The sequence below is a fragment of the Cottoperca gobio genome, chromosome 8, assembly GCF_900634415.1.
Source record: "Cottoperca gobio chromosome 8, fCotGob3.1, whole genome shotgun sequence".
NCBI classification, from domain to species: Eukaryota; Metazoa; Chordata; class Actinopteri; order Perciformes; family Bovichtidae; genus Cottoperca; species Cottoperca gobio.
The window spans coordinates 6,895,012-6,908,053 of record NC_041362.1 but is presented as its reverse complement, the minus strand read 5'-3'; the positions used below and the strand labels follow the sequence as shown (position 1 = coordinate 6,908,053).

Here is a 13,042-nt window from a genome sequence, read left to right as displayed (position 1 = left end):
TTTACGGTCTTCTTACACATTGCTTCATAGTTTTTATGACTTTGAATTGTCTTGGTCTTGTCTGATATTGGATATCGACATAACTTTTCTTCACTTTCCAAAAACCTCTATATATGTTTCTCCACTTTACTTCATTTTCTCTCCAGTATGAAGCATAAAGCAGCAAGTAAAAAGCAGTTTAATGGATCTTCTTTGAAGTTCAAACGTGTGCATTCATTAGTAGAAAAACAATGAATTATTTACTAGGAATATTTAGTGTGTCATGCAGAGCTTCTGCAAATACTGTAAATGTACATGTCTGTTTATGATTTGGGAACTTTGTATTTGTGGGCCATTAATGTGAGGGCACTAAACTGTCAGAGATAATTACCCAGCTCAGTTTTTCTCTCTGAGCTTCAAACAGGTGGTACTGAAATGTCTCGTTAGTTCCAAGAATGTAAAGCACTATTCTGTCATTAGCGGTGTTTCTGATATGGATATGTTAATGGTACTTTCACAAGGTGCTAGTTTATGTTTAATGCATTATTGCATGTGATAGCTATATCCAAGAAGCAGACGTCACCTTGTTTCAAATGACATAATGTGCACATCAGAAGGGTACAGTATTGCACAAATAACACCTACTATACTATGCTAAAACTATAATGACAGAAATGTACCATAACAAATAAAAGAGAGTCAGCTATGTACACTATGACAAAGATACATGAAATGTATTTTTATTGCAAACCCTTTGTATTATAATTACATTTCATACTGCCTTCACATTAGATATTTGGTTGACTATTAGATATAATCTTAAAACCAAGATAATTTCTCCTCATTAACAGGGTTTTGTTTCACTAACAGTAATTGTAAAGGTTCAATATATCAGCATAAGAACTATAGCTGGTACACAAACAACCCACCACAGCACTTTAAACTTTCATTAGTGCCACCTATTTGTTTAGTTTTTTGTGCTGATCCTGCTGCTGTGTATCACACTTGTGATGCAACCTTTTCCCTCTGCTGATAATCGTTTACAGACGATGTTCTTGAGTGGGGCTCAGTTTGTCATTTAGACCACAGTTGTACGAAGAGCTGATGTGAGTAAAGTCAGTGTGAGACTGTTGCGGAAAAATTAAGATTGATTTGCTACCAGAATACTAAGAGCTGCATTTCCATTGTAATAGCCTCGATAACACTCAAAACCTAAAAATGTAATCAGCCTCATCTGCAGAGGAACTGAGGAACACAGCTAAATCGGTGGTTTCCTAAGAATAGGCATTTTTACTTATTAATGATGGTTCTGTTGTGAGTAAGTATCCCAGTAAGCCATTCCAGTGAGCCAGGATGCAAAGTAATAATTCATACACATATTACAATCATGACATAATGACACTCTTAACAATTGAACAATGCTTACAGTTCGTGTGGGGTTTGAAGTGTTAATCAAAGCAATGAACATCCCACATTAGCTCTGCTAAGTAGCTGCAAACTAATCAACCATATTACCATGGCATACTGTGTTATTATGCTGGCTATGGAAGCATACAGATGCTTTCAATGTGTGATGGATCTTCGAGGCTGAGTGTGAATGACAGTAGATCCTGACTTTATGTGCGAGAGAGAGAGAGAGAGAGAGAGAGAGAGAGAGAGAGAGAGAGAGAGAGAGAGAGAGAGAGAGAGGGAGGAGAGAGAGAGAGAGAGAGAGAGAGAGAGAGAGAGAGAGAGAGAGAGAGAGAGAGAGAGAGAGAGAGAGAGGATGCAGTGAAATAGAGTGAAAGGAAGAGGCGGGGCACTGATTGTGAGCAGGAAGACAGTGTGACAGCTGCTAATCAGATTAGCCTCAGCCTTGGCTGTCTAATGAGCATCCTCCTTTGTGACAGTCATCTCACAACGCTGTCAACCATGAACACACGCTCAACAAGATTCTCTATAGCCCCTCTTCTCCACAGCCAGATTAGGGAGGGGATGCATCAGAATGGAACCAAAACAAAAGAGAAAAAGAGACAGAGAGAGAGAGAGAGAGAGAGAGAGAGAGAGAGAGAGAGAGACAGACAGACAGACAGACAGACAGACAGATGCTGAAGACTCAGTGGCAAAGTTTCATTCATGTGTGAGCGTTGCGGATCACAGAATTCTCTCCTCTAATGCTCAAGTATCTCTCCGCCAGAAGGATATGTGTTTCCTCTAGTCTCACACAGTCTCTCTGGGCAGATTGTCTGTCTTTCTGTCTCAGTGTCTTTACAACACAAGGCTCCCTCCAAAACTTCAGAGTGATTCAGAGCACAGCTCAACGTCTACTCAACTGAAACTGAAGCCGAGCACAGTTAGGATTAATTGCTTGCTGCTCTCTCTTGAGCTGCACAGAAGAGTCAAATCACATGCAGTCACTGTGGCTCAGAGAATATGGTCTTGCACATCACAGGCGAGAGGTTTCTTATTAATAAGGGGAGAATAAAAGAAAACGGGAGGAGGGAAGAATCAGAGCTTGTGTCATATTGAGGGTAATGACCTGTCTGGATGTCTTCATCATGTCACTACAATAATGATCATGGATACTGGGCCCATTGCATAAGCAATCCACCATGGCCTCACTTCTAACGCTCGTTTAATTTAGGAGGCACCAGACAACCTCCAGCTCACATTCAGTTAGTATTTCTCTGTGTGTTTTATTGATGTCGTGTATCATTTTTGTCTGCACTGATATCCTAATGAGACGTTTCGTTTCCCTCTCCATAGGGGCCTCCAGGACAGCACGGCCCACGAGGCCCTCAGGGGTCCAGTGGTGGGGAGGTAGAGTGCAGCATGACTTTTTTATATTACATATTTGGATTTAGATGTCAGCATGACTATAGCGATATTACATAGACATCCCCATTGAGTGGGGAATAAAGAGTGCACTCTATACACACACAAGTTTTCTGAAGTAAGTAAAAGAAGAATTACTCTGCTCGGCACAATTCAGGCAGTTTATATTAACAAGCTGTTCAAATCCATCTTCATAACACTAATTGTAAATATTCTGAGCAAATCAACATAAAATTGTTAAATAAGTTGAAACAAGAAATGCAAAAACATAGTTCATTTCATATGATAATGCATAATGCATTACCAAATATTAATAAAAATAAAAAACATTATTTGTTTTGACAATTTCTGTCAAATTGTCAAATTTTAGTCTTTCATTTTTTAGATAATTAATTGAGGTTTACACATTATTTATTCTTCGTGCTTATTTTTGTTCATTTAATTTAATCTGAATCATTGCATTTGTGTCATTGTAATGCAATATTATTATTACACACACACACACACACACACACACACACACACACACACACACACACACACACACACACTGTGTTGGAGTTCTGATATTTCTAGGTGAAGGTAGCTGCATGCCTTTGTGACTCCTAAAGAAAACATGATGGTGTATCAGCTTTGGAATCAATAAGTATTCCATTCAATATACAACGGTATCTAAAACAATAGTTTGTCATTACACATCATGTACTTTATATTTCCCAGACCCTCATCTCTTATACAGTCTCTTCATTTGAACACTTCCAGCCACAGAATTCTGCTTTTTGAAACTTGAATTATTAAACAGTTTTAGGATATAAACCCTTCAAGGGAGTTATATTTACTGCTCTATGAATCATTAAGAAGTATTAGACTATCATCCCTGAGAGGCAGTTATATTTACCTCTCATAATGGCCGTCTCACTGCAGCCTCTCACACCGGTCAATTATTCAGCGGCATGCTGCAGAAATCTGTGTGAGCCACGCTAATGCTTCATCACAGGAAGCATGGAAATACAGCGGTGCAGAGATGGTGGGATCCATAAATGGATTGAATACAGGAATAGAGGATAAAGAGCAGAATGGTGGTGGGATGGCATGTGAGGAAAGCAGTTGACAGCAGGAGCTCAGTAGTAGTGCATCGCTGTACTCAGCTCTCATGTTTGTGCACTCTACCGAAGACATACTTTTACTGGGTTCGTCTCAAGAGACAAAGCACAATACACCGACATACATGCGCGCATGCTAACGTCCAGGCACATACACAAACGAACAAACAAAATGGTTGAGAGGGGAATATAGCATCCACCCTACTGTGTGACTCAGACACTATCCACATAAATCCACATAGTAAACCTGACACGCAGTATTTTCCTTGTGTGATAATTCTGTTCTAGTTTCAGCATTCAGTGAGCAGAAGTGCTGACAAATAACAACAACAAAAAATACTGCAGCAAGAACTTGATTTTCAAAAATCAAATGAATATTTCAAACTTGCCCTTGTTTTATGATTTATTTTTCTCAAACTGTTCTCTCTCTTCCTTCCACAGGGCCCACCTGGAATGCCTGGTGGGGTTGGTCAGCCTGGACTTGTTGGAGAGAAGGTCAGCGTTTGCCATTAGCAGCTACACAGTGTGTGTCTGTGCACGTAGAGTAGAATGGTGGTGGTTTGCGTATGTGGGATTCGTGCGCCAGTGTGCGTGTGGTTTGATTTTATCTTACTGAATGTTCCTTCTCTACCAGGGTGAGGACGGAGAAGCTGGAAACCCTGGGTCAGTCGGAGAGCCTGGCATTGCTGTAAGTCAAGTTACTTCCATCTTTCCTTCCTATCTGTCTTGCTCAACCACATCCTTTCTTTGGCCTTTCATTGATTGCCATTTCACATGCTGGTGTCCCAGGGTGGTAAAGGCGATTTGGGGGAAAAGGGTGACTCTGGCCTTCCTGGTACAGCTGGGCCTCCAGGAGTCCGAGGAACACCAGGGGAGGACGGACCCAAAGGCAACCTTGTGAGTCTTTATCTCTCTGGATCAGCAACTTTTTAATGGTTTAATGGCATAATGGTTTCTAACTCACTGTTTGTGCCCAGGGGCCTATTGGATTCCCCGGAGATTTAGGACCTCCTGGAGAACTTGGCGTCAATGTGAGTATTATTGTTGTTATTGTTTTATCTTTAATTTGTCATTAACTTATTGTATGATAATTTATTCTACATTACATGTTTTATCCAGGGAGTAGATGGTGGACCAGGGACTAAAGGAGACAGTGGAGAATCAGGCAAAGCAGTAAGCAGTGACTTGTATTCCCACTTCTTGCACATGTTGACAGCACTAGTAGCTCTTTTATCCTTAGCTGAAGTTTGTATTCTCTGTGACATATTTAGGCTTTGCTCATCATTATAGTGTTTAGTGACTTCGTGGGAACGTGTTTCAGTTTTAACTTTAGTCCTTTTTCTGTTCTCTGCAGGGACCTCCAGGAGCCTCTGGAGAGCCGGGTCCTTCAGGACCTCCGGGACGAAGGGTGAGCTTAGTATATTGTATATTGTTTGTGTGCATGCATGTATATGTAGCTGCTGTACATGTGTGTTTGTTTGCAGTCATTGTCATCATCTCAGCAACATTGTCTTTCTCAACTCCAGGGTCATATAGGTGCTGCAGGAAAAGAAGGGAAGCAAGGCATGAAGGGAGCCAAGGTAAGGATAATGGCTGGCACTGAGCTCTGTAGATGTGCAAGGTGACTTAATTTTTTGTCTATTTTGCTCCTAATGCTTTGCTGTGCATGTATGTGCCTCTGTAGGGTACAATAGGAAACCAGGGTACAGGGGGGAAGACAGGTCCAGTGGGATCCCAAGGGCAGCCAGGGAGGGCCGGCCCAGAAGGCCTTCGAGGCATCCCAGGTTCTGCGGTCAGTACACAAGAGAAGAAGGAATTTCCGTACTCTGTCGTTTACTTGCAATGACATGTATTAATGACACAAGGTTTCAGTCCTTAGACCTTCATTAGGTGAAGCGTCCTCCTGCCGAACTGTCTACAAGAAATTGAGCGACTTTACAGTGAAATATATTTTTCACTGAAAATGAAAATAATGATGCAAATACAATCATATCCTAATCAGTCAGCTTTAGAAGCTACATCACTGACAATCATCAGAACATGAGGTCTCGGAATACTTTACCCTGATCTCTAATTATTACGTTTCTTTTCTAGGGTGAGCATGGGTTAAATGGGCCACTAGGACAAACTGGACCCCCAGGACCAATAGTAAGATCCTTATATTTGGCTGTTAATGGAGCTTGGGACATTTATAATAATAAATCAATGTTTCATCTACAGCATTTGCCGACTAATACATCCACCATTTTTAACAGGGGCCACCAGGACTTCCAGGACTAAAAGGAGACCCTGGAAACAAGGGAGATAAGGTGAGTGTTTAGCCCTTTACAAAGAGAACTCTCTGTACTACTCTAAACTCTGGGAAACAATGCTGATGAAACTTCTAAAATGGTCTGCAGGGTCATGGTGGGCTGATCGGTCTAATTGGCCCCCCAGGAGAACATGGCGAGAAGGGAGACAGAGGCCTGCCAGGGAACCAGGGTACACCAGGGCCTAAAGGAGATGAGGTATTTTTGGTTGCCACATGATGCAACTGAAACTCTTCTACAGAAATATAAGATATGCTTGTCCTTTTATCTAGGGTACGACCGGTACATCTGGTCCCAATGGCCCGCTGGGACCACCTGGACTGTCAGTAAGTGACAAAGCTGTTACAACTATATATTTGCTTTTACGTGATATGTTTAAATCATATGTTTTTAGCTCTACATTTTCAGTAAAGAATCTTTAGATACTGTATGTATAAACCTTATCACAAAGTGTTATTGTCCATCCTACGGCATAACAATATTTTGACAATGACTTATAAATACACAAGTTTGAATGTATGAAAAGCAGTAGTAGTGCTGCATCTTGTTAATACAGATGTAAATGTCATTTGTATCAGGAAGGCATCTTTCTGTCTTTTAGCAAAGATTCTGCAGGTGTAAAACAAACAGATGCAAAGCACATATACACATAAAGGCATTAAGGTTTTTAGTCATTGTCATTGAAACTCATTTAAAGGTAGTATACGATTTGGATCTCAGGGATTTTTGTGGAAGATCCCATCTGTAAAAAGCTAAGCAGCGTTTTATCCAGAGAGCATCCAGCGCTGTTAGTACTCACTGTTACACAGTAGTGAAAGTACTCACTTTGACCATAACCTGCCCTGTCGAGCGGATGCCTTATTTTCCAGTGAATAGCTGAATAGTATTTTGCAGTGCTTACTCAAGTAATTATAGATAGTTTTCTAAGCTTTTGTACTTTTATTTATGTTTTTATTGCTTACTTACTCCTCTTCACTCTCAGGGTTCAGCTGGCGACAAAGGATCGAAGGGAGAAATGGTGAGTTCAGTAATCTGTCTTATTTATTTATGCATTGCCACTGCTGTACATTGCTGCAAGCATCTGCTGGGAACATATGCTAGGGAAAAGAGAAAAAGTGTTTCTTGGCGTAAATGTACCATGCTTCATAATCATAATGCTCTACTTTGTTTACCACATGTCTTTGGAACTAAAAGCCTGCTGTACAGCCATGCTTGCCTTGTGTGTGATTTTTCCATCGGGCCCTCTTAATAGGATTTGGTTCTGGTGTGTGTGATGCTATGAAAACCACTATAGTGTGTCTTGAGAGCCAAGCTTTGACCACAGAGTGCTGATGCACACAGCTGGATAATCCTATAAAGCAGCAGCCATATCTAGTGGATAAAGCTGGGATTTAGCCAAGTGGTGTGAGAGAGGCACCAGGTGATACATGATTGACACAAAGTTTTGTCCTCTCTTATTCTCCAGGGTTTTGTTGGTCCCAGAGGAGATCCAGGCGGCGCTGGCCCACCAGGACCCCCAGTGAGTAACGCCAATTATCCACATCATGGCCTTCTCAGTGCCAGCTTTACACTCTTTCTTTCCCTATCACCTCTTGCTCACCTCTCTGTGCTACCTCCAGGGACCCCCTGCGACAATGATTGAGCCCCTGCCTATCAGGGAAGGCAGGCGAAAGAGACGTAGGCACTCCGATCCGGCAGGAGGAGCAGCCCCATCCAGGGAGGAGGAAGTGGATATGGATATGGAGGAGTTACTCCAGGGAGATCAGCCTCTGGAGGACGCTGAGGGAATGGAAGAAGTCTTTGCCACTCTGTCTTCCATGAAAACAGAAGTGGAGGTGATGAGGAGGCCTCTGGGAACCTTTGAGAGCCCTGCTCGGACCTGCAAAGAGCTCATGATGGTCAAACCTGACTACAAAGATGGTAAGCAAAGACATTGCTTCTTAATTTACACCTGCTTCACCACATTAAAAGTTTTATCCAGGAAAAACTGGAACACATTCTCTAACATACGGCCTTTTAAAGTCAAAATGCTCTTTATTGCCAGCTGTGTGTTATCATATTGTTACCCTTGATGTGTTCATTATATCAACATTCGGAATATTTCTTTGTGCACTTTGCAGGAGACTACTGGCTTGATCCAAACCAGGGCTGTCACAGAGACTCCATCAAGGTCTACTGTAACTTCACAGCTGATGGAGAGACATGTCTCTACCCTGACAAGAGGATTGAGAATGTAAGTCTGCAATCTCTTGCTGTCAGGCTTTACAAAGCCGACCTCGTCATATTACATCAGAGCACAAATCCCTCCCTATATCCCTTAAGCCTAAAACTTTACTCAACATTCTCCCCCCCCTCTCTCTCCCCCCCTCCACCTCTCTTCCTCTCCTCCTTCCACCTCTCTTCCTCTCCTCCTCCTCCTCTTCTCTCTCTCTCTCTCTCTCTCTCTCTCTCTCTCTCTCTCTCTCTCTCTCTCTCTCTCTCTCTCTCTCTCTCTCTCTCTCTCTAGGTAAAATTAGCAGCATGGAACAAAGAGAAGCCAGGAAGCTGGTACAGCCAATACAGGAAAGGCAAGCAGGTACAAAATAAAACCGCCCTCCATTAATCTTAGCTTGTTCCAAATGCCAGGCAGTCATTTTCATCTAAATGACTCATACTAGTTGAGAGTGTTTGAAGGTGCAAACCGTTGTGCGAGTATTCATATGAGTGTGTATGCATGTCTGTGTGTGTGTCCATCCATGTGCACATGACTGCATGGGAATGCTTTTAGTTTATTTGTATATTTGCACATTGTATAATTTGGTATCAATTTATTCCTTATTTACTTTCCCTGTCAGTTCCGATTGTGAAGAGAAGTTGCTGTAACTTTTTCACCCTTGCTTGCGTAAACTCTTCCGTCAGCACAAGCTAGGAGATTTGTAATTTCGATGATGTAATTAAAAATCAGAATTTATATTTGTCTGAGACAGATTATAGGATCAGACGTGTTTCTTCAGTGGATTAGTCTCTTTGAGAGAAACCCTGTTTCTGTGGGGGTTTTTTTGGAGAGTACACTAATTCCTATGCATTTGTGTCATTCAGTTCTCCTACAGTGACAGGGATGGGAACCCTGTGCATGTAGTTCAGATGACCTTCCTCAAACTACTGAGTGCCACGGCCAAGCAGAGCTTCACCTATACCTGCCAGAACTCGGCCGGTTGGTTTGACAGCACTTCCCGCTCCTACCAGAGTGCCCTCCGCTTCCAGGGCAGCAATGACGAGGAGTTGACACAAGCCAAAAGCCCCTTCATCAATGCAGTACATGATGGATGCCAGGTCAGTGCAGGGACCTGCCAGAAGAAGGGACTAGCTGCACAAATATGCCTTAATAAAACTAAAGTGTTTATCAATTGTGTTGCTGAGGTAGCCATCACATCACTGACTTCAATAGGGATTTATGCCCGAGAGTTAAGGGAGCTAGTTAGTCTTATTAAGCAAAGCAAATTCTAATAATGGCTTTAATGTTTCTCTTTCAGTTCCGCAAAGGTCAGGAAAGGACTGTTCTGGAGATCAACTCCCCCACAGCAGAGCTGCTCCCTATTATAGATGTGGCTCCAGCAGACTTTGGCAACAGCAACCAGAAGTTTGGATTCCAAGTTGGACGAGTTTGCTTCAATGGTTAACATCTCGCCAACAACAACAAAAAAGACCCGCACAGAAGGTTTTTTGTAAAAGAAACTGGACTTTTACCGCTGCCCCAAGCAATATTTATTATATCATGTTCCTGTATGTGTTGGGTTTGTGGTATATTATTTAAGACTCTTCAGCGGCCATTGAAATAGGTTCTATGGCTTTACAACAATCAGAAGAATGGCGAGGAAGAGGACATGTAGCGGTGGGAACAAAGCACATTTACCAAAGGGAAATATTCCAATAAGATATATTTAATTTTAAGTGTTGTTCTTTTCTTTTTCTTTCACTGTTTGAGTGTGTTGTAATTTATCCTCTAGAATTACGAGGACTGCAACACTTGATGATGACCACTTATAAAACCAGACAGATGTGTCCGATCCTGGAAAGGAACAGACATTCTGTGGTATGGGTCGGGGGAGGGGGACTTCTCAGGCCTTGGATGAACTAGTTTCTACTTAATGTTTTACAAAGACTTCGACTGAATAAATCAGAGACGTTGTCTTACTCATTTGCATGCTCAGATTTCACTCTAATGACAATTGCATAGCAGTTGTGAACTAGCCTAGCATATTAATTCCACACAAGCGGCGTAATTAATTTCCTGTGTGCAGGAATGATAAATTGTCCTTTTTACCCTTCAAATGCAGTTTGCTCAGTGAATTACCTTGATTAGTATTCAATAGGCGTAGCTAGTTATTGAACCCGATACTTACTTGAACGGATAAGGTTGTTTCCTTTATTGGACTGCTTCCCTCTATGGGCCTGATAATAAGCTTTTTGAGCCCTCCATGTTTCCGAGGACTACAGTACTGTATATGTCAGACCAACATCATACTACTGTGGTATATACTTTCAATGACATACTTCAGCAACTACGTTGGGGATATTTCAGGGCAAGAATTAAGAGAATGCTGATTAAAATGGTCTCTAGTGTTAACTGCAGTTCTTTATACCAAGACATCTCTTGAAAGCATTTTATAACTGCTGACATAACCCGTTTTCAATTTTCTGCCACACTCAGAGGCGTTTCTCCGTTTTGTTCATATGTGGAAATTTCTATAGAATATGTTGATGTTCATGTGACATGATTTACTCTTCAGTGGTGCTAAAGATGATTTTTATTTGTATTTTGTTTGTGTGTCTCTGTGGGCAGGATTATAGGACTAGAGAGGGAGAGGGTTATTGCTCTTCCAGCAGCATTAAACACCCTCAGAGGCCGGGGACTAGTCGGCTGGGTTTTTTTTTTGCACATCTTCTGGCTGATTGTGCCAATTTCACAGGGCCAGTGAAAGGAGGTTAGGGACAGTTCAGAGCAATGTGGTTGATAGCTTTAAAGGGAAAGTCCATCTTAAACTGAATTTATATTGTAGTATTCCATTTCTACCAATGCAGTGAACTCTCTCCCTAAACTAGAAGGTCAGGCATCAAGACTGGAGTTAATGGTGTCATCAGGAAACATTTTTAAAAACTTAATCCGTTTTAGATTTCTTTCACATTTCTTTAAGGAATTAAGGATCATTCATCGTCATTCTGCAACACAGAGTTGCACAACCAAATGCAATTGTAGCCTAGTCCATTTATGCTACACAAAAAACATGACAAAACAAAAAAACTAACAATCTATCTTTGAAAATTGTAGAGCTATGAATCAGAAATTGTCCTTACATCCCGGTAAATGAACAGGGGTGACATTATAGTGCCATTTTACTCCATTATTCACTGTTTTTAGATGAAATATTACAGAAATTACCAGTATGTGAACACTATTGATGATGATTTTCCCTTTAACAAATGAAATCTTAATGCTCTGTCTACCTCCTGTGTGTAATTTTGCAATCCACTCCTGCTGTTCTATTTGTTTCAAAGCATTTAAACATTTAAGTGATTAACTCGTCTCCTTCTATCCCGTCCTGCGCTGCCCCTCCTGTGTATAGAGTTTGTTGTGCTAATTTTATATACTGTACAGTTATTATGAGGACTTTATGGGCAGTAACCGGCTGCCTGAATGAAAAAAAAATGTATCTGTCAAAAATTGATGAGCGATTAAAAACAAACAAGAAATAATTCTGTTATCTGTTTTACTCTCCAGACCCTGCAAGTGGGTTAGAACAATCTCCATGAGAGCATGCTGCTGTCTGCGATGTCCAGTCAGAGTGTAATATACAAACAAGGCTCTTCATTAACAACTAGTTCTGCAACATTCCCTCAACAAGCTCGCAATCAGCATCCCCACACAGCCGATGTAATCAACTCTGATTTGCTCCCCAGTTCATTTATTTCAATTAGCTCTGTTTTAGTCCTCAAGAGGGAAAGTGGGGAGGAGACCAAGGCGAGGGAAGGATGGAAGGATGGATGGCGGGAATAAGAGAAAAGGTCGATAATGAAATAGCTGAGACTAAGAAATGCAGCCGTGGATATTTGGACAATTCGGTGCAGGGGGAGCTGTTAATGCTTGGTATTTATGTGAGACAGACAAAAAGAAGACATGAAGAAATGTTTAGTCCCAATAACTAATTTATTTCTAACCAGTGTCTGAATTTCTTTGTATTCCTTTCACATACTCTCCCTCTCTCGGTCTGCCTCCTCATCTCTGTTGCTACCACAAACACACGCGTAATAATGCACATACACATCATACACATATGAAAGCCTTTTCTCTCGCACACATTAAAGTACGAGGCGCTCATCCCCTTTGGGGCCCACTGTTCAAGGTTATCGTCAATGTTAAAATAAAGGTTACTATGTTATTTTTTTTTCCTCCTTTCTGCTCCCTTCCACTCAATTGAATTTTAACCACACTAAGCTCTTGACCAAGAAAGGTCATCTGTTGCCACTAACTCAGAATAATGATCAAGCAGAAGAGCAGTGAGACTGTCAATATGGTATTTCCACAGCATTATGCCCTTTTCCCTCACATTTCCCCCTCTAGTGCCCACAATTCCTGTGACATTGTGTCTCCAAAGTCTCGTATTTCTTCTGCTCAGAGCTGAACATTTGTTATATAGCATCGCTGCGGTAACTATTTTCTCTGTTGAGAGCTGCAAATCATATCATTAGGACAGACTCACATACAAGAATAAACTCAGAATTAATTTGTCAAACATGACACCATTGATGAAACCATCAATAGACAGTCTCTCCATTGCACAGCGATAAACCAGCTTGAGC

General features: G+C 41.4%; 1 protein-coding gene across 1 annotated transcript in view; it reads left to right on the top strand.

The window, feature by feature from the left end:
* Positions 1-11,938, top strand: part of col5a3a (collagen, type V, alpha 3a) — a 45,337-nt gene extending 33,399 nt beyond the window's left edge. The window contains 20 exon segments of the mRNA XM_029437893.1: positions 2,725-2,778; positions 4,338-4,391; positions 4,531-4,584; positions 4,686-4,793; positions 4,874-4,927; positions 5,016-5,069; positions 5,251-5,304; positions 5,423-5,476; positions 5,581-5,688; positions 5,991-6,044; positions 6,152-6,205; positions 6,296-6,403; positions 6,478-6,531; positions 7,188-7,223; positions 7,671-7,724; positions 7,825-8,125; positions 8,326-8,438; positions 8,712-8,780; positions 9,284-9,517; positions 9,718-11,938. Of these exon segments, the coding sequence (XP_029293753.1) occupies positions 2,725-2,778; positions 4,338-4,391; positions 4,531-4,584; positions 4,686-4,793; positions 4,874-4,927; positions 5,016-5,069; positions 5,251-5,304; positions 5,423-5,476; positions 5,581-5,688; positions 5,991-6,044; positions 6,152-6,205; positions 6,296-6,403; positions 6,478-6,531; positions 7,188-7,223; positions 7,671-7,724; positions 7,825-8,125; positions 8,326-8,438; positions 8,712-8,780; positions 9,284-9,517; positions 9,718-9,864 (1,818 nt within the window). The 3' untranslated portion in view covers positions 9,865-11,938.
* Positions 11,939-13,042: the final 1,104 nt, after the last annotated feature.